Here is a 20553-nt window from a genome sequence, read left to right on the forward strand (position 1 = left end):
GGGTGAACCACTCACTCTGACCAGTTCCAGTGTCAGTCCCTCTGAAAAGGCAGGAAAGGCAGCTGGGGCAGTTCAGGGAGGAGGGGCCAGTGGACACACGCAGCGCGCACGAGCCGGCGCATCCGGTGCCTGGCGGCCAGTTCTGAAGTTGCCGGCAGCACAGGCACGTGCGCAGAGCCCATTTCTCAGACAGCTGACCATTCGTGTGCATTCACACACACACAGACACTGTGTGTGTGTACATGTGCACATTCAGTGTTTTCAATGGTGCGAAAACCTCTACGAGACACGAAGTGAGCTGGAGTTAGGGTTCAGTGGGTGCAGTTTCTGGCCGGGAGGTGACAAAGCTTCGGAAACAGTGGCCACAGTTACACGCTTTTGTGAATCTTATTATGTCAATGAACTGCACACCTAAAACTACACCTGAAAAGGCAGAGTTCACGCCATGTGCATTTTACCACAATTCAAAAAGTTCCTCCCTGGCCGGGCGGCTCAGTTGGTTAGAGCGTCGTCCCAACACACCAAGGGGGCAGGCCCACTCTCCCGCCAGGAGACGTGGAAGAGTCAACCCACTCGGGGTGGGCAGGGCGGGGAGTGCAACTGGGGAAGCTGGGACAACCGTGGAAAACCAAGGACTGCACCGTGAGTGGAGCAGCAGACTGATGCCTCTCCCTCTGGGCGGTCCTCTATCACAGCTGGAAATCAAAAGAGGTTAATGTGTAATGTACCGAACCCAGCGAACTGTACGTAGTAAATGGTGAGTTGTGTGGTACAGGAATTATGCCTCAATAAGGTTGCTTTTAAAGTGTCTTCAAATGCTTGCCCAGCACCTGACATGCCCAATCTTGTTAATCTAGGCTACGATAGCTCTTGTATTCTTATTTATTTTTAAAATTTTTTATTTACTTTATTTCTAGACAGAGGGCAAGGGAAGGAGAAAGAGAAGGAAAGAAACATCGACATGTGAGAGATACATCAGGTGGTTGCCTCTCAAGTGCCCCCTACTGAGGACCTGGCCCAAAACCCACACATGTGCCCTGACCGGGAATTGAACTGGCAACCCTTTAGTTTGCAGGCTGGCACTCAATCCACTGAGCTACACCAGCCAGGGCGAATTTTGTATTTTTAATGAAAATAAAGTGACAACAAATTGACAAATCTAAACACAGAATGGCAGCCATGAGACATTCACTTGTGATGCGATGATCGGAGGACAGTCACTCCAGTGTGGAGGGACTTTCCTGAGAGGAGAACCTCCCTGGTCCCATGGTACCAGGCGCTCCCTGCAGTCCCTCCGACTGCGGGCAGTTGAAAGTGCTGCTGGACCGAGAGAAGGGAGGTGCTAAACTGCACATGAGCCAGTGGTGACAGGTGCCCGGCGCTCTGCGTTCCAAGTACAACAAGGGACAAGGCGACAACCACAGCGTACATCGTCACTGCAGTCAAGGGCCCCGTCACTCAGTGGACTGCCCCCCGGAGCACCTGCAATGCCCGAGGGAACCCGGTGTGCTCATCAGGACTGGACTTCGGGGGGAAAGAGCTGGACAGCTGTGTGCCGAGCAGACAGTGGGGGGCGGGGGGCCGGCAGGTGGCACTTACTGGTTCCGTGAGGGTGCTGTCCTTCTCCAGAAACTGCACGACACAGTACGCCAGCTGACGAGGGAAGGAGAAAACGTCAACGTTTCGCTCTACCATAGCAACACCACTGTTTCCAGGACCCCAGCATCACAGAGAAACACCTTCCCCTGCTGAGAAGAGGGTGTGGCCTGGGGGTGCCCCCAGCCAGGAGGGGCGGCCCCCCACAACAGGCCCCAGTGCCGGCCAGCACGAGTTCACCTCCCTCGTCAACTGCAGAAGGAAGCAGGGGAGCTAAAGAAGCCGGGAAAGTTTTTTGGGGCTAACATCAATAGGTCAGTCAGGTTTGATGGGTTTGACCCATCAAACCCAAAAGTTTGACCTTGCTTGGCTTTTGGGTTTTTTTTTAAACTAATGAACAAGTAACCTGACAACTTGGAAAAACTGAATTAAAATCTGGTTCCACCTTAAATCTCTGAACTATTAATTTCTTCTTTTTAAAGATTTTATTTATTTATCTTTAGAAGGTAAGAAAAGAGAGAGGGAGAGAAATATCAATGTATGGTTGCCTCTCATGTGTCCCCTGCCGGGAATTGGCCTGCAACCCAGGCATGTGCCCTGACAGGGAATTGAACCATGAACCTTTGGTTCCCAGGCCCGAGTTCAACCCACTGAGCTACACCAGCCAGGGCCTGAACTATTAATTTCTAATGTAGAACAATTAATACGATACCAACTGGGCTGAATGTGAAGACCTTGCCAGTTAATAGCAGTCAGAGAAAACACTCTGAGCAACATGTGTCCCAGGAGGACAATGTCATTAGGCTCATCTGAGGAAGACAGAGGTGGCCTCCCAACAGTGGCTGCTCCCACACTGCCGAAAAACCATGGGAGCTCAGGCCGGCCCTCAGCATGTACAGACCCCAGCTGCCCGCTGACCCTTGAACAACACGGGTCTGAAGCCCGTGAGGGCCCACTGAGAACCATCCGCGCCGAGGGGACCCGCACGGTTCAAACACGTGTTGCTCAAGCGCCCACTGTGCCCTCCGCGGTCTGTCCGACGCCGCATGCCCCGCGGTGAGGCCTTCGCAGCAGAGCTTCCTGGGCTCTGGCTGCAAGGAGCCAGCCCCCGGCCGGCAGCGAGGGGAGCCCCCCGTCTGCAGCCTTGCTGAGGTCTGTCTATGTGCAGCTTAGAATAGAAGTGAAGGAAACGCCAGATCTCCTGGATTCGTGCGGTGGTTGGTAACCACTTAGGGACCAACTTTTCAGGATGACTTGAATTAGATTTCCAGAGTTGTAAAAATCCAGTTTATAAAAACAAAACTTTTCACTGGCCACAGACACACAGGCTTCTTCTTTAAGGCACTAGGTTTTAAATGCTACCGCAGACAACTCTCCTCTGAAAAGTCTCCCTCACCTCCTCATCACACTAGTTACTCCTTCTCTATGCTTGAAACCCACTTTGAAATTCTCCATTCCTGAGATTTTTCTGATTTTCTTAGGAAGGAGCCTCTCTTCGCCATCTTACCCTTCACTGGTCGCCAGAGCCCTGACACCGAGTCACCAATGAGGCGAGAAAGGAAGCCCTCCCGGGCCACAGGCCAGATGAGGATGCTGCGTGAAGAACGTTCCAGGCAGACGGCGCAAGGGCCTTACCTGGGGGTGGTAGACGCTCAGAGACTTCACTTTGTGCAAAGGCAGCAACACCTTCAGTAAGAAAATCTTGTGCTCTTCCTTCAGGGGTAAGGCAAACCCGTTGATTATGCTGTGAAAACAGAGCGCATGCCGAGTTTGAACATTTACAAGTTCCCGGCTTAAAAAAAGTATCTTGCTGTTTTTTCTTTTTCTTTTTGTTTTTAGCATGAAAACCAGTAAGCAAAAGATATGTTTGAGAAAAAATAATTGTTTCAGCAGAAAATAAAAAAAATCTAGTATCTTCAAGGAAGCATGGTCAATTTTACCTTTTTAACTACAGGACAGTTTTGAATTTCTGGGCTTGCAGGGTGCTGTCCAGGACAGGAGTCTCTCGGGGCAGACCCTCCCTCCTTAGGCCACAGACAGCAGCAGCCCAGGGGGTCCCAGCGCCCCTGCGCCACACCCAGCACCTGCCCTCAGCCCGCACCCATCTGGAGGAACCTACTTCCCAAGAGACCCCTGGCTCCCAATTCTCATGCGGACAGAATAGAGTCTGTGTGCACAGACTGGCTGGAGTTAAAAATCACCAGAACCCTGTTTCCTGCAGCCAAGAGTGGGGGGTCCTACCCTTACCCTGCAGAGCAAAGTTTCTGTGTATAACATCGAGTAGTTTATTCGTTTGGTTTTACGATTAGGCAGGTGCAGACAGACGTTACCGAGAGCTGCAGAAGTGGTTAAAGCGTTTTCTAGATCGCTCCCCCATCATTCGCAAATCTCGGGGACAGGGTGCTGCAGGCAGGGTAGTCTTAAGTGGCCCTCAAGGACACTATGCTCATTCACATGGGGGGAACCCCCAGGATCAGACCCCTCTTGTGGAAAGACACAGTAATCAAGCCTAGCTGTGGTGGGAGACTGTGTGTGTGTGTGCGCGTGTGTGTGCGCGTCTGTGTGCGCAGAGAGGGAGGGGGCGAGGGGGAGAGAGAGAGAGAGAGACATGGTTTTGTCAGACACTGCCAAGAGCTCGCCTGGCCGGTGAATGTAATTATCTTCCCACTTCACAGAAAAGGAAACAGACTGAGTGTGAGGACCTTGTCCAAGGTCACACAACCCGCAAGGGGCACCCGCCTGACTGCTCACTGTGCTCTGCGAGGGAGACAGACCTGCTGCCTGTGTCGACACTAGTCAAAACAGGGGTCTCTGTGAGGACTCACATTTTTTCAAATTATATCTAAAAGAGTAAACATAGTTTGTGAATCATTAAGCAAAATTCAATAGGTCTGCCCTGACCAGTGCGGCTCAGTGAATGGGGTGTGGTCCTGCAAAGTGAAGGGTGCCAGTTCGATTCCCGGTCAGGGCACGGGCCTAGGTTGTGGGTTCTGTCCCGGATCGGGGTGCCTGAGAGGCAGCCAATCGCTGTTTCTCTCCCCTCTTTCTCCGTCCCCTCCCCTCTCTCCAAACATAAGCCAGTGAAACCTTTAAAACACCACACCGGTGTTCCCCACTGCAGGATTCTGCAGAACCGCAGGCAGCTGCCCACACCAGCAGAGTCTCCAAGCAGGAGCGGCGGAGGCAGCCCTTCCGGGCCCTGAGGACTCCGGGAGGCCAGACACGAAATCCCTCGTCACCAATTATAACGAGCACAGCGAGCAAGAACTTTACTTGGATTACGATAAAGTTTTTGAAATGTTAATTGTTTTTTAAGTACACATACAAATAATTTATAAAAACCAAAGCAATTTGAAATATTAGCATTTATTCAGTTCCTCAAAGGTACAATGATCTATTCTTCTTCTAGGTGTCAAATATCAACCCTCTTAATGTAACTATTTTTAGCAGTGCTCTTGAGAAAATAACTGAACTTGTGTTTCCATAGTAATGTCCCCGAGGTAAAGGAGAGTGAGTCTACCTGTGGCACCGTACAAATAGAAGACATTTGCCACTGGGCACATCCTTATCCAAAGCTCACCAGCCCACTCCATCTCATGCCAGCTCTCCCAGAGAGCGGTTTCACTTGCCCTGCTCTGGAGGGGCAGCTGAACCCAGCAAACTGGACCATCCCGGTACGAACCCCACCTAAGGCCAATTACTACCAACAAACACAGAGATGACTTACCTTCCCAGTATTTCCAGTAACTCTGCTATCCCATTGTGATGCTCTGTTTCATAAATAAACCTGGAAAAGGCAATTTGTCACTTGGAGTTAGACAGTGAAATAACAGCCGGAGAGACTAAAATCCTCTGAATAAAAACCCAGCACCTTTAGGAGGGAAAGCACCCCGCCGGCAGCAACAGGGCATCGAGCTGTGAAAGCAGTTCTGGGGCGCGCTCCCGGTCACCAATACACCCTTGGCGGACGTCTTAACCTCGGCGCTTCCACTGGGCGCGCTCCACACCCCTGTACTGCTCCTGCAGAATCTCCCGCCCCGTGTCAGCCGAGGACCAAGCTCCCCCGCTGGGACAGCGAGTGGGAACACAGACACGACACAGAAAGGCCTCTTCCTCCTCCAAGGGCCGACCTGCCCCCGGCTCACACCTGCTCGCCTAGGGCGAGTCCAAGCCCACATGGGCTGCCTCGCCCGAAGTGAAGGTGTCAGAAAATGGTCCCTGCCTATCAGACCGAAATGGAGTTTAGCGCAGCCTCGAGTCAAAATAAGAGTATGTGACGAATAAAGAATGTGACTCAAATTTCATTGTCCTCATTTGGAAAACAAATGGTCGGACACCCATGGGTGTAAAGTAATCCTGTAGGACGGGTCTAACACAGGCACCTATATTTCCAGGTGACCCGTCACCCTGAGGGTAGGGCTTGGACTGCATCCTGAGGGAGGGCTCCCCAAATCTTAGAAAAGGGGGTGTGGAGTCGGGAGAGAACTACTTTGGCCAGAACAAAGGTCTGTGACGTGGAGCAGGCAGTGGGCAACAGGGTGGGAAGGCAGGCGAGGTGGCCCGTGGAGGCTGGAGGCTGGCTCAGGGAGACGCGGGCCCCAGCCCACGAGTGCCATGGTCAGCAAATCGCAGTGACTTGGGAGCCAATCTGGTGGCAGCATGAGGACGAGCAGGAATGCACTGAATGGAACAGTGCTGGGGGAGGGGGATGAAGGCCCGAGGAAGCATCTGAGCCACCAGCAGACATGTCCCTTCGCTGTCACCGCCTTCCCTGCGACACCTGCACGTCAGGCCGCCTCCCCGTGGCCATCCACTCCATGGAGCGCTTCAGTCCACGAAACTCCACCTGAAGGCTCCCTTGTGCTTTACTTGTTTGAAACACTCAAACATTACGTGGCCAAAGCCACAGCTTCGCATACACTGCAACTGAGCAACTTCTGATACAATTCCTCTCACTTAGATCTGGGGGAACCCTGAGCCCCAGACACAGAGGAGCCTGGCCAGCGCCCCCCCTCATGCCCCTGATCCATCGCCACCAGCTTTGATGTTTCAATGACAGCTTTGAGCTACATAAGCCATCTCGATTCCCTAAGTCAACTTTACTGTTTCCCTGATCTCCAATTAGTTTAACCCTGTTTGAAGTAGATACAGAAAAAGAATAAGCACAATTTTCCTCCTTACTTTTCCAGCAGGAGACAGAAAGGTGGGCGTGAAGTGGGAGGGAAGCCTTGGAGGCGCGCAGCGCAGGCTGGAGGGCTGCTCGCTCGCTCAGCAAGGAGATCACTTGGGCTCTAAAAACTGCTCGTCGCGGACAGTCTCCAGACCGGCTGGGACTCCTCTCCTCCCAGCAAGGCGCGTGCTGCCCTCCTCCGAACAGTCGGGACGACTTTCTCCCCCAATCCGGGCCTGAGGTGCTGGGACCAACACACGAGGTGCAGGTCTAAGCCACTTCCGGCCACGTCCTCAACGCCCGGGAGCCATGGAGGGCACGGCAGACGGCGCTGCCCAAAGCCGAGGTGGCCATCCCAGCCCGCATGGACACTGTGCAGAGCTGCGGATGAGCCCAGTGCAGGTCGCAGAAGCGGGGGAAAGAATGAACTGGTTTTAGCCGCTCAGACGTGGGGCGGCTTGTCCCACGGTGGGGCACTGCAGCCTGGCCCCACCACAGCCACCTAACCTTTGAAGCCCACTGTTTGCCAAAATAGGCATCACAGGCATCTCGAGCCCTCTTTACACCACACCTTAAAGATGCTGATCGAAACGAGAGACTATAGCTACAGTAAACAGAAGTGAGCAGGTGTGGGACGCTCTGTTCCTCATCAGATGCGTCTGCGCCACAAAGAACGTGGAGAGCCGAGTGCCTCTCGCAGGCCTTGCCCCCCGACTGTCCTCCCACCAGAAACGAGGAGGAAGTGCTGCTGGGGGCGGGGACCCAACCAGCTGTGGGGTCTACGTGGCACGCGCACTTCTGATTGCACACATCAAGAATGACAATGATAGAAAGCTCACTGAAAAACAAGAGAAAGACACCACGCTCTCACGCTGAGCTGTCACTGAGAACAGAACTAAACTGTGGAGTAACTCTTCGGTCACAACCTACGTGAGTATTTCAGTTACCGAGTTAGGGTTCCTTAAGATATGAGACACTTCCTACCTTCCCAAACGCCAGTGCTGATTTGTGGCTCTGTTATGGGAACAAAACCTATGTTTAAGAGCAGAAAAACTACTTTAGGGGGACCTTTAATTTTAGGCCTAAAAGACTGAATTTAGAACACACCTCTTCTTTGTTTAAATAACACACACGTACGTTATGTTTTGATAGGGAACTAACCATACCAGCCAGCAGTGAGTGGCCTTATTGGTACCAGAACCCCGGCATGACCAGGCACAGGGAGTGTGATGTCACTGTCCCGAGTGTGTGGGTGTTAGAAATGAGTGTAGGGGCCTGAAGGAGTTCAGAGGGAAGCAACCCTCAGAGGAAGTCTCTGCCCTTGAAATGTCGTGTCAGTGTGGGGACAAGGGAGAGGATCAGACCCTGGGGAGCACAGGAGTGCGGGACAGGAAGACTTCAAGCACTGGGCTGTATGCCAGGCTGGCGACAGACTCCCCAGAGAGGCTGTAGGTCTCGGCTGTGGGGCCCTCGGTTGGGTTTCCTGTCCCCCGTCCGCCTTGGCCCTTCCTCTCTCCCCTGTGTGGTCAGGGTGTCCGAGGGCCCTGCTGGCCTCTGCAGTGCCCCTGCTGTGGCCTGTGGCCGCCCCCTCCAGGCGATGGCCAGGGCCGTCGCTCTCACTCCGGCACTGGAGCTCAACCACCTCACAGCAGGACCTGCACACCGTGCCTGTCACCACTATGGCCTGTCACCACCCTGAGCTGTCCTGCACTCGGGGGCCTTGGGTTAGCCTTCCCGAGAACCCAACGTTCCCAGAACACACTGCGGACTTAGTGGGCCTCCCAGGGACAGAGGAGAGCAGTGACTGTTTCATCTACCAGCATCTATTCGGTGCCACCACAGTTGGGCACGGGCTGGCACTGGGACACGTACCAGAGCAGCTGGCACGAAGCCTGCCCTCACAGGGAGACTGGGCCTGTCCGCTAGGCCAGAAAGGCTTCCCTGGTGAGCAGGTGTTTCTGGAAGCCTGAGAGGTCAAGGAGAAGGGCTGGCAGAAAAGAACGTCGCAGGAGATCAAACCAGGCTGCCAGGTGGTGGAGTGGAGGGAGCTGGGCGGAGCAGAGAGGTGGGCCAGAAGGAGGCCTGACCAGTGGGATGAAGGGCCCACCCAGGGCTGAACACCTGCTCGCCCAAGGACACCCGCTGTGTGACTCGGAGGCAGCAGCAGGGATGAGGAGATGCCAGAGGGGTGCTGAGACTGGGATGGGGAGGGCGATCAGGGGCCCAGGCGACACTGCGCTCGGGACCTGAACCCAGGATGCTGTGGAATGCTCTCTAATGAGCTGTGGTGCTGCGGCCGGCCTCCCACCTGACTCGGCCCCGTGCCCCTGCAGGCCTAGGGTGACCGTGACCGCTAAAAGCTGCCCGGCCTCCACGTGCTGCTCCCCACAGGGAGCACTGCGGAGGCTCCACGCCTCTAATGTGAGTCTCAGATCTCCCTCCCCCCCCACTGGGACGCAGAGGGGAAGAACGAAGGCACTGCTTTGGACGGACCACTCGGCCGAGTCCCAGACCGACCCCTGGTTTGAGTACAGACTGAGACAAAGCAGGTATGTGACGAGGTGCTCGGAGTGGGTCCGGCAGGGGCTGGGGTGGGGAGGGTGCAGACTAGGGCCACTGGACACGACACTGTCATACTCCATGACAGCCGGTGGCCCCTTGGTCTCTTGTCAAGGGAGCAAGGAGGCAGAAGGAAGGAGTATGACAATGAACATCACCGCGTGAAAAGAGAAATGCCATCCACAGTGACTTACCTATAAAATATATTATTTATCTGTTTTCTGATGTAAGCTCGTAAGCCTAAGAATTTCCCGTAGATTCTGTGAAGGGTAGTTTTAAGAAAATCTCTCTCTCGAGGATCTTCGCTGTCAAAGAGCTCTAAAAGCTTCAAGAAGAAAAAGACACTTAGTGACTTGAGATTCTCTCTGTAAATCAGGGCTTTTGTAGTTTCAGCTAATTTATGCCTTACCTGCAATACAAACTTCTGATCAATATATTTCTTTGCTATATTAGGTTGGAAATCTGGAGACTCTAAAAATCTTAAGAAAAATTCATAAACAAGCTAGGAGGGAAAAAAATAAAACCGAGTCAAAAAACATGGTATTTTATTAAGTGGAGATTAAACACACACTATGCACTGAGTCTTGTCACAAACACCAGCCTTAAGAGAGCCGTGAGTCTATACAGTTAATGACATATTACATGGCCCAATTCACTTATAAGTGATGATAGTAACTGTCTGACTTGCTTAGAATCACAGACTATCTCTTTAAATGGCATTTAAACAAAGGGACTGCTATGCTGATGTCACCAAAGCTGACATTATGCTGCTTGAAGGCCACCGTGCACACTGGCCATGAGCCGGGCTGTGACCAAATTCGGGTGGGACTTGTAGCCCGTCACCTCCAAGTGTCCAGACGGTTACACGGGAGTCCCAGACGCTGTGGGAGGGGACGCTCTGTACTGAGACAGCCCTCCTTTCCGTCTGTGTCTCACCTGGTTTCCTCGCGGGTTCTCACCTCTCTCCATCTCCCCTCCTAGGACCAACCGGCCCTCCTAACTGAGCTTTGGGGCACAGAACAGATGCACATTAAATCTACAGACCCCAAAACCAGCAATGTCTGTGTGAGTCCTCTAGGCCATCAGCAAAGTGGTCGTTTCCATAAACAACATACAGACAATTCTGTGTCTCTGTAGTTGATACACAGCATCCACCCGAACGAAAACCACGAAATGTTCTCTCTGCTAAAACACTTCCACGTACACACAAGCATGTGCGAAGCCTACGCCACTAACGACGAGAGGCCACCTGTGACCAGCTGCAGTGAGGCCGCTGCACCGCATTGGAGGGAGACCCCGTGAACGCGCGCATCCCCGAGTTCAGTACCTGTAGGTGCGGCCAGGCTGCTTCGAGCGTTGGTTCGTCCTCCTCTGGGTCAAACTCTGCTCCCGTAGGATTGGAGGAAGGTGGCAACGTTCGAAACATGTTAACTGCAAACTAAAATCCATATGTTCTATAATTACAACCAGGACATTAAAAATATTTACGAAGAACATTTTTAAAAGATCTTCAGTAATTCTAACGAGAGCCGATCCCAGTGGTTCTCTGTGTCAGAGTTCCGAAGCAGCCCCAGCAGCTGTGGCTCGGTGGGCTGGGCGTCCTCCTGCACCGGGACAGTCTCCGGTCACTTCCAGTCGGGGCGCGGGCCTGGGTTGTGGGTTCGGTCCCCGATCTGGGCCCGTACAAAAGGCAACCGACTGACGCTTCTCTCCCTTCCCTCCCCTCTAAAAAACCCATCAGAAGCAGCGTGGGCCCCCAGTAACACTGCAGCAGGAAACACGGCCATGGGCAGGCGACCACCAAGATCCCGCTTGACTGTGAGCTGTCGATTTTCACAAACAGCACCTACAAATACCGAGGGGCAGCGATGACACCTGCGACCTTTATTACACCCAGTAAGTGCAAACGCGAGAGAGACATTTCGAGTCTGGTAAGAAAAGGATGAGATTATGAAGGAAAGAGCGGAGACTGAGAACTGAAAATGGTGACGAATGGCAAATGCCACCCTGTGCAGGACGCCCTGTGTGACCCAGCTGCACAAGTTCGCCGCAGTCAGCGACGACGGCCACGGTCAAGACGGTGCCTTCCGAGTGCACGGCCAGGGGACCGTCCCCAGAGGCACGGCCGCGCGCCCAGCGACCCGACAGGCGAGCGCCCTCAGTGTGTCTGGGCTCACACAGAAACGGCTGGCGGGGGGAGAAGTTTCCTGCAGTTCGGACGACGCCCCCAGGACTCGCGCCTCTGAACCCCGCCTTCGCACTGCCCTTCACCAGTCCCGCCGCGGCTCCATTTATTCTCAACTTCATAAAACTCAGTGCCTGTGCCACAGATGTTTTCTACATGAAGCCTGGGGTGCTCTGGAGCACAGGCACATGTTTTTAATCCTCACCTGAGGACACACTTCCTGATTGTAGAGAGAGAAGAGGAGGAGGGGAGAGAGGGAAGGCAGCAGCGATGTGAGGAACACCGGTCGGTGGTCCCTCGTATGCTACCCGACCGGGCATATGCCCCGACCAGGAATCGAACCTGCGACCTTTCAGTCTATGAGACGACGCTCCAACCAAAAAGCACACTGGCCAGGGCAAAGCACAGGTACATTTTAATGTCCTTATGGTTAACACGAAAAGTTAGCTTTCTAAATAAAGCAAAACATAACTGACAGATTCGTGATATAAACACAAAGTTCACTTTTTCTATACGGCCAACTTTTTTTGTAGGTTTAAATATGATCAGCTTCCTCCCTGAGTCTGAGCCTATCACCTGCCAGTTACAGAGCTGGGCTCTCACCGGTGATCAGAAGAAGCCCCCGGTCCCATCACTCCCCAGAGCCTGACCCACGAGTCAAAATCCGCCTCCACAACAACAACCAGAATGTGTCTGTGGAGTTCCGTCCGTCTTCACTGGTTCTGATGCTGAGCTGCGAACCTTCACACCGTGTTTCGTGAAGAGAAGTGTCCCCTCTTTAAGTCCTCAGCTGTGACAGCCCCGCGTGCAGTCTGCTCTGCGTCGCCTGGGGGGATGGGCGGATGCAGAGTAACGGTGCAGGAATGGAAGGAATGGAACAAAAGTCTGGGATCCAGAAACGAGCGGTAAAAGACGAGTAGTACAAACACGAGTCACGCTCCTAGGCACCGTGGCAAGAAACAGCAGGCTGGCGTCTGTGCACAGGCCGAGTGGGCGGGCTTGGGAAGGGCGTCCCGGACAACCGGCAACGCCGCACAGAGGCCACGACAGGGGAGGCTGAGCAGATGGCACATCCGCCCGGCACCCCGATCCCAAGGCCCACGCAAAACATCGAGGGGCCGCACAGCCCCCTCACTAGGGGAAGGCCACCCCTGGGCAGACACCATTGTCTCCAGGAGCAGAACCCTCTGTCCTTGCAGGGCTATGGAAGTGCAGAGGGGTGAGTCGGAGGCCACTGCTTTCGTGGGGAGGTGGCATTTGTGACCTGGGGTGTTCTATCCTCTCCAAGAGATCACAGGGCTCCAAGAGAGTCATCCAGAGACTGGGGGTGCCTTCGAGAGTTGGGGGGGACTGGTGACAGCAGCCACAGACATTTATCGTGTCTGTGAACACCCACTGCTTGCTCTGTAATTCCTGCCCACCTTCCCTACCACCTTCCACTGAAAAAACTTAATGCTCACGTCTCAAAAAGGTTAGAGGAGAGAAGGCAAAAGGAGGCCATCCCAAGTTATTCTTGGGTCTCTATCCTAGCAACGTTTCTTTTTTTAAAAAATAGATTTCATTTATTTATTTTTAGAGAGCGGGAAAGGGAGGGAGAGAGGGAGAGAAACATCAATGTGTGGCTGCCTGCAACCTAGGCATGTGTCCTGACTGGGAATCAAACTGGCGACCCTCGGGTTCTCAGGCCAGTGCTCAATCCACTGAGCCACACCCACCGGGGCCCTAGCAACATTTCTTAGCCCATAAAAGTTCAAGGGTCAAATCTGCTGAGCACCATGGTGCTGATACCTGTGTGTGCATGAGGGAGCGTGCCACCCAGATGCGTGGAGCTCAGTCTGACACAAACACAGAACATGATCTTTGTCAAGGTGACCTTTGCCAAAGGGAACCCGTGTCTCCCAGCAGTCTGGAAGCCGGAGGTCTGACTTGATCACCCTAGTCTGTCACCCTGCTTGGCCCAAACCCCCTGACGCAAGTGCTCACCGGGGCGGACGCAGCTAGAGCTGGGTTACACAGCGCAGCACGGACTCGGGGGGTGCCTCCCCGGGCCGCCTCTTCTCCAGAAGCAGGACCCTCTTTGCACCGGGCACAGGTGCAGGGGAGGAAGCAGCAGGCACGAAGCATCACCACGTGCGCGGGCGCGCCTGTGACCTCCACCGTGGCCTCCATGGTTCTGACCCCGGGACATCAGGAGGCACCTGCTTTTACAACTTTCTGGACATTTCCACTTTCAGTACTTAAAATCGGCCCACCAAGTTGCTAAGTTTACTAAATTAGATGTACAATGAAATGGCCCAGAAAGCAACACTGTGGAGAACCCTCACAGCTCTGCAATAGCATGTAGCCTGTCTGTCCCTGTCAGGGTCACTACTGAGGGGGGCAATGAGGTGCTCATGCTGATGCCACTGCAGCGCAGGGGACACGGGAGCACGTGGGGGTTTGAGACATGAAGGGATCCACGCCAAAGAATAATGCCAATAATCCAATTTCCGAGACGACAAGGAAGGAACGCATGACTGTTCAGTTCTTTGTTCAAAACGCTAAGGGCTGCTCTACCGTGATACTGACGCTGTCTCACCTGCCTGCACAGGGTTTATAAAGGTGAGCCAACCCAAGGCCCAAGTGCATCCCCCAGACACCCATCCCCCTGTAACGGAAGTGCTAGGTTCTGAGTCGGGTTGCTAAGTGGCCATTTGGGGGAGGAGGGGCAGTGGAAGCCCATCTACCTTTCTTTTTAAATAAAACATTGTGTTTGCTTGTAAACAATATAATGCACAATACGTGGAAAAACCAACGGAGTAACAGACAGACCATCTTGGCTGGGCCACAGGTACAAAACCCAACAAAGACCAAAAATAAAACCTGACGGCCAACGTCTCCGCTCACGAGCAACACGGAGACATAACTGAGAGGAAGACCCCAGGTCACGGCCACGAAAATGACCAAGGGACACACTGCCAGTGACTGGCTGCAGTGGCGAGGGCACGCAAGCCCTAATGGAGGGCACTGACGGGTTCCCTGATGGGCCAAGGGACCAGCCATCCCCAGGGTTGGGATGTCCCTTCTCCACAGGGCAGTTCACACGCTGAATGCAAGGTAGACAGAATTCTGAATGAGTTTTTTGCCTCAATGGATGTAATCAAAATGTACGTGGATAATCAAAGTCCTAGCAGGAATTGCCGAAGGAGACCACCCCTTTCCTAGTTGCACAGTTAGCCCAAATCTGCTTTCCGGGCTCAGTTCAGCTGTCACCTTGGGGACACACGTCCCACAGTTCGCTAACTGCCTACTCTCCAGTACCTGCCGCAGGGCTGCGCCGACCAGGTCCTCAAGTACCTACTGCCGGTCACCTCAGTCAGTGCGACTCCGAGTGAGCGCTGACACCTGTGCTCTCGGCTGCAGCGCGCCCTCACTGGGGAGCGTGTCCCGAGCCCCGACTTGACCAGGCCCCTCATTTTAAGCTCACTGGTCATGCTGTCCATTTTCTTCATGACATCTGTCTGATGTTACCAATGGCTGGGCGACTCTGGGTGGCATCTTTCTCTAGCGCCACCTCCCAGGCCGTCAGGCCATCTGCAGAGACAGGCAGCCAGTGAACAGAGGTAGAAGCTGGTCCCCTCCACGGCAGCGTCACCCCTTTCTCTAAGGCGAGAGCCTTGGAGAATGCGGTTTATCTCCAAAAAGACACCACGATGTGGCATTTAAGAAAAGAACTACAGTTAAATTCTTCTTCTGAAAAGCTTATTTTTTAGCCCTGGCTGGTGTGGCTCAGTGGATTGAGCACCAGCCTGCAAACCAAAGGGTCTCCAGTTCAATCCCCAGTCAGGGCACGTTCCTGGGTTGCAGGCCAGGTCCCCAGTGGAGGACACATGACAGGCAACCAAACACACACTGATGTTTCTTTCCCACTCTTTCTCCTTCCCATCACTCTCTCTAAAAATAAATAAAATATTAAAATAAATACATACGTAAAATCTTTTTTTAAAAGAAAAGCTTATTTTTACAGTCACTCAAATATATTCTTAAAGATATAGTGGAAATAAAAATATTATTTATACGAGATCAGCGATAATTTATAATATGGCAGTTTCTTGATTAATGCCATTTTGCTCAACGTTGTTTCGTTACAATGTCTTGGAGGAAACAAGTCCGCCCCCTGTCTGGGGCCCTCGCGTCCGGGTGGTTTCTCCACATGCCCCGTCTCCTCCCTCATCACACAGCGGTGGGTGGGAGGTGGATGGCGCGTCTACCTCGTCCACTGTGAGTGTGAGTGGGTGTGAGTTCACCGGCAATGGCAGGGCACCAAGCACGATGCCACCTCACACCTGAGCAGCTGGCAGAGGCTCCAGCCACCTGTGACCCTGAACGGGCTGGAAAATCGTTATCTTGTTTTTATTAATCTTTCTTAGATGTCTGTATAACTCACATTTATTTCAATGTTTAAAATTAGAAAGGTTTTGGGTCTTCATTTGGAAATCCGGTGATGCTTCTGGGACCAGAAATATGCTGTCACCTACCGATGACATTAAGTGAGGACTTACCGTACTTACAATTCAATTCAATTAATGTTACTTAAAGACAGCACTGGATTGGGAAGTTTCTCCTCATAAGCGATTTACTCTGGGCCCAAGTTTAGTTATGCACAGATTCTAAATGATGTATATTCCCCAATATTTAGTTATGAAAAATACCAATAAGAAAGTCTAATCTTACGCCCTGGCTGGTGTGGCTCAGTTGGTTGGAGCATTGTCCCATAGACCAAAGGTTTGATTCACCAAATTTATGGGTTCAATCCCTGGTCTGGGTGCATAGAGAACGCAACCAACTGATGCTTCTGTCTGTCTGTCCTGTCCTCTCTCTCTCCCCCACCCTCCCCTCCCTTCCTCTCTTTCTAACACCAAGAAAACCTGTCCTCAGGTGAGGATTTTAAAAAAAGTCTAATATTGTAGGGAATAGCTGTGTAGCCAGAAGCTAGATAATACATTTATATTCTAACATAATTGCTTTACCACATATTCTGGGGGGTTTTTTTGCAGTAAAACATGAGAACATTTAGGAATGCCGTGGAAGGGCAGAACTATGCATTCTGCAGCCTCCAAGGCACAAGCGCACTGACCGGGACGTCTCCGGGCCCAAGTGCTGGGTCACATGTGGACAGCCGACCGTTCCCAGGCCCTGCCCTGACCACCAACCAGAAGTACACAGTGACGGAACTACAGATCGCATGAACAACCTCTGATCGCACATCTTTGTAGAACCCTTGCTGGCTGGAGTTGTGCTGATTTTTTATTATAAGCGAAGCAGAGACTTACACTTAGGGTAAAAGGGACGAGATCACTCAACTTCCTGACCAAAAAACTGGGCACATGTATGGAATTACGGCCCTGAAGACAACGGCTTTCAGGCAGCGGAGGACAGGGCCCCTGAGAACTGGAGACAGTGTGGCGAGCCCCACGACCGCCCGGTTCCTGCCTGGACCGGGTTTCCAGGTTGCAGGGTGGGGGGCCCAGCGGACAGCGGTGGTTAGAATGGAAGGCGAAGGCCAAGGCCGCAGAGAGAGGACACTGATATTGCGAGTCCCCTGCCCTGCAGAGGACGGACGGGTCTGTGCCTGTGCGCGGAAACCACGGGAGGCTGGGAAAGGACCACCTGAAAGACCGGAGGGACCAGGACTTCCCAGGGCAGGAGCGGTGCCTGTTCAGTCGTGGGCACAGGACCCACAGACGGCTGGGGCTCTGGTCCTTCCTGCAGCACATCTTAAAAGCAAGAACTAAAAGAATCAAACCGTTTGCAAATGGCTTAACTGCATCCCAACACAAATCTCAAGATCATCAATAGAGAAATGTAAGGAGATAGCACTTGACGAGTCAAACTTCAGGGTCAGACATCCAACAGAACTGAGCAGAGAGGAAGAGCAGCAGGGAAGTGTCATTGATAATGAGAGGAAGACCCGTCCACTGAACCGACCTAGGCCTGCCACAGCGTCAGAATCAGCAGACGGGGATGTTGAAACAGTATTCTGTGTGTGCATGAAGATGTAAGAAGGCACTAACAAACGATTGGAGATTAAAACTACAACGTGCGAGCCTTGGCTGGTGTGGCTCAGTGGACTGAGTGCAGGCCTGTTTGATTCCCAGTCGGGGGACATGCCTCGGCTGCAGGCCAGACCCCTGCTGGGGGACGCGTGAGAGGCACCCACACACTGGTGTTTCTCTCCTTCTCTCCCTCCCTTCCTCACTCTCTACAAATAAATAAATAAAATCATTAAAAAAACCTATAGTCTGTGAGATACAATTTTGCTAGATGGGAATTAACACCAGGTAAGTTCTGCAGAAAGATCAGTGGACTTGAAGATGGCAAAGGAAACTACCAAATGAAACAAAGCAACAAAACCTAACACATGTATGACTGCAGTCTCTGTAGGGCAGAGGAGGGGAAGAAGAAATATTTAAAGAGATCAGAGCCAAATGCTTTTCCAAATTTGATGAGAGTTACGCATGGACTCCAAACACAGAGAGGGAGACCAAACCAAGGCACATCGTAGTCAAATCGCTTAAAGTCATACAAAATTTCGTAAGTAGCCAGATGGGAAGAAAGATGATTTTGTACAGAGGAACAAAGACAGGACTGACGGCAGATTTCTCACTGGGACAATGCGAACAAGACGACAGTGGAGCAAGACCTGCAGAAGAGAAAACTGGGACCTGGAGTGCTAGATGCTGAAGCACACACTTCAACACCAAAAGCTAAAGAAAGGCCTCTGGAACATACAGGAGCGAACGACCTAACCACCAGCAGACTGTGCGGGGGGAACGTTAAGGAACGTCCTTCCGACAGAAGGAACCTGATGTCAGGCGATTCCGTGCCTGCCCAATGGAGTGAAGCACATTGAGGGTGCTCAGCATCTGGGAAGGGTGGAGCGTTTTAAAAATTCCTAAAATCTCTTTAAAAAATATTTTAAAATAAAAAACAACACATGGTGGCTTTTATAACATACAAGGAAGTAAAGTGCGTGTCAGCAACAGTGACAGGGCCGGGAGGGACGGAAGGGACCCCAAGGACCTGTGCCGCTGTAAGCTCCTTGTGCTCTGTGAGCAGTGGCGTGTTATCGCTGGAGGGAAAGCTGTGGTGAGGTAAGGATTTCAGAAAGGCTACACAAATAACCCAGATCAAACAATAAAAGTTGTAGTTAAAAGCCAACAAAGGAGATAAAACGGAGTCGTAAGAAGTATGCAGTGGACCCCAAAGAAATCAGACCGAGAGGAAAAGGAAATGGAGAACAGATGGGATGGGCAGAAAAAACCACAGCGAGATCATGGATTCCAACCCGACACCTCAATGCTCGCACTGAGAGTAACGGCTTTAACGCCTAATCAAACGGCAGAGACAGCCGACTGAGTGAAAAAGCAAGACCCAGCCCAGTACGTATGGAAACAGACCCATCACAGCAAGGCTAGTCAGCTGGCAGCTGGAGTGGCTGTACTAACACCAGACAAAGCAGGTTCTGAAGCAAATAATATTACCAGGGATAAAGAGGGTCATTTTATAATGACAAAGGAGTCCATCTGACCAGTAAATAATACAATATTTATATACCGAATACACGAAGTAACACCCGATAGAACTTCAGTTAGAAACAGAAGATAAACAGCCCCAATTCCAACAGTACCCAAATGAAATACTTTCTTATGCATCTGAAAAGAGACACGTGGGACCTGAATGCTGGACACTGTAAAACAAGGAGGAGCGAAACGGGGAAATACACTGTTCCTGCGCAGAAAGATTTCACACTGTTAAGCTGTCAGTTCTCTCCAAATCTCCACGTTCAATCCAATCCGATTGAAACCTCGGACGGGTGTTTTGATGGCTCTAAAATTTACAGGGAAAGTTGAAACGACTAGAGTACAAATGATTCTGGAGCAAAGCGGAGCCGGGGACGTTGCACAGACGCATCTCAGCACCCCTTCCAAAGCGGCGATGACGAAGGCAGGACGGCGCCGGTGAGCAGGCCCCAGGCCAAGGGCGCGGAGGGAGGAGACTCGCAAACGCGGTCTGACGACCGTTGAGAGGCGCAACGGCAACTCAGGGAAGAGTGGTCAGTCTTTTCAGTAAACTTTTCTCCACAAACAGATGCTTGGACATCCACATACCAAAAAATGAACCTCCAAGTGGATCACAGACCTAAATGTAAAATGCAAAACTATACTACTTACAGGAGAACATCTTTGTAACCTCGGGAGGCAAAGACTTCTCAGATATGATGCCAAAACACTACCCGTGAAAGAAACAAATCATAAGTTGGCTTCGTTTAAATTCAGTTAAATTAAAAACTCTGTAAAAGGCACTGTTGAAGTAAAAGCCAAGTCACAGAAGGAGAAAATATCTGTGAAGCACATAACTGGCAAAATAATTTTCATCCAGAACACGTGAAGAAGTCTCAATCAAACTCAGTAACAAGAACACAACCCAATTAAAAAACGGGCAAAGGACTGGAACAGAGACTTTACCACGGAAGACATGCAAATGACAAATAAGCAAGGAACAAAATGCTCGGCGTCACCACTAATTAGGGAAACTCGAATCAGAGCCACAGACGGACGGAAGGGCTGACGGCACCGCACGCCAACCGGACACCCACTCCGGGAAGCAGGTCGGCAGTCTCTCGGGAGTTAAACAGTATTTACATGATGGCCCAGCCACCTCATGCCTATGTGTTTACCCAAGTTAAATAAAAACCTATGTCCAAAATTTGTACATAAAAATTTATAGTAGTTTTATTGCCAAAATTTGAAATAAACCAATTATCCCTCAAATGGGAAGTGGATAAACTGTGGTACTTTGATAAAATGAGATACTACTAAGCAACTAAGAGGAACAAACTATTGCCTAGGCTGGTGTGGCTCAGTTGGTTGGAGCACTGTCCAGTGAACTGAAGGGCTGTGGGTTCGATTCCCAGTCAGGGCACGTGCCTGGGTTGCAGGTTTGGTCCCTAGTTAGGGTGTGTACAAGAGGCAACTGATTGATGTCTCTCTTGCCCTCTCTC

The 20553-nt window shown here is 51.8% G+C and overlaps 1 protein-coding gene across 5 annotated transcripts in view; it reads right to left on the reverse strand.

Moving 5' to 3' along the window:
• Window positions 1-20553, reverse strand: part of PPP2R5C (protein phosphatase 2 regulatory subunit B'gamma) — a 124525-nt gene that overhangs the window by 17996 nt on the left and 85976 nt on the right. For 4 of the 5 annotated variants that reach the window (XM_037130387.2, XM_037130388.2, XM_037130390.2 and 1 more), the window contains 6 exons: window positions 10653-10763; window positions 9735-9827; window positions 9520-9650; window positions 5324-5383; window positions 3232-3340; window positions 1600-1653 (listed from right to left, as the gene is read on the reverse strand). In XM_037130387.2, the coding sequence (XP_036986282.1) occupies window positions 1600-1653; window positions 3232-3340; window positions 5324-5383; window positions 9520-9650; window positions 9735-9827; window positions 10653-10763 (558 nt within the window). Of the gene's footprint in view, window positions 1-1599; window positions 1654-3231; window positions 3341-5323; window positions 5384-9519; window positions 9828-10652; window positions 10764-20553 lie in introns of all 5 variants that reach the window. The other variant, XM_053665982.1, reaches the window with a different exon arrangement.

This window comes from Artibeus jamaicensis, unplaced genomic scaffold (assembly GCF_021234435.1).
Source record: "Artibeus jamaicensis isolate MK-2021 breed Jamaican fruit bat unplaced genomic scaffold, CSHL_Jam_final contig_444, whole genome shotgun sequence".
Taxonomy (NCBI): domain Eukaryota; kingdom Metazoa; phylum Chordata; class Mammalia; order Chiroptera; family Phyllostomidae; genus Artibeus; species Artibeus jamaicensis.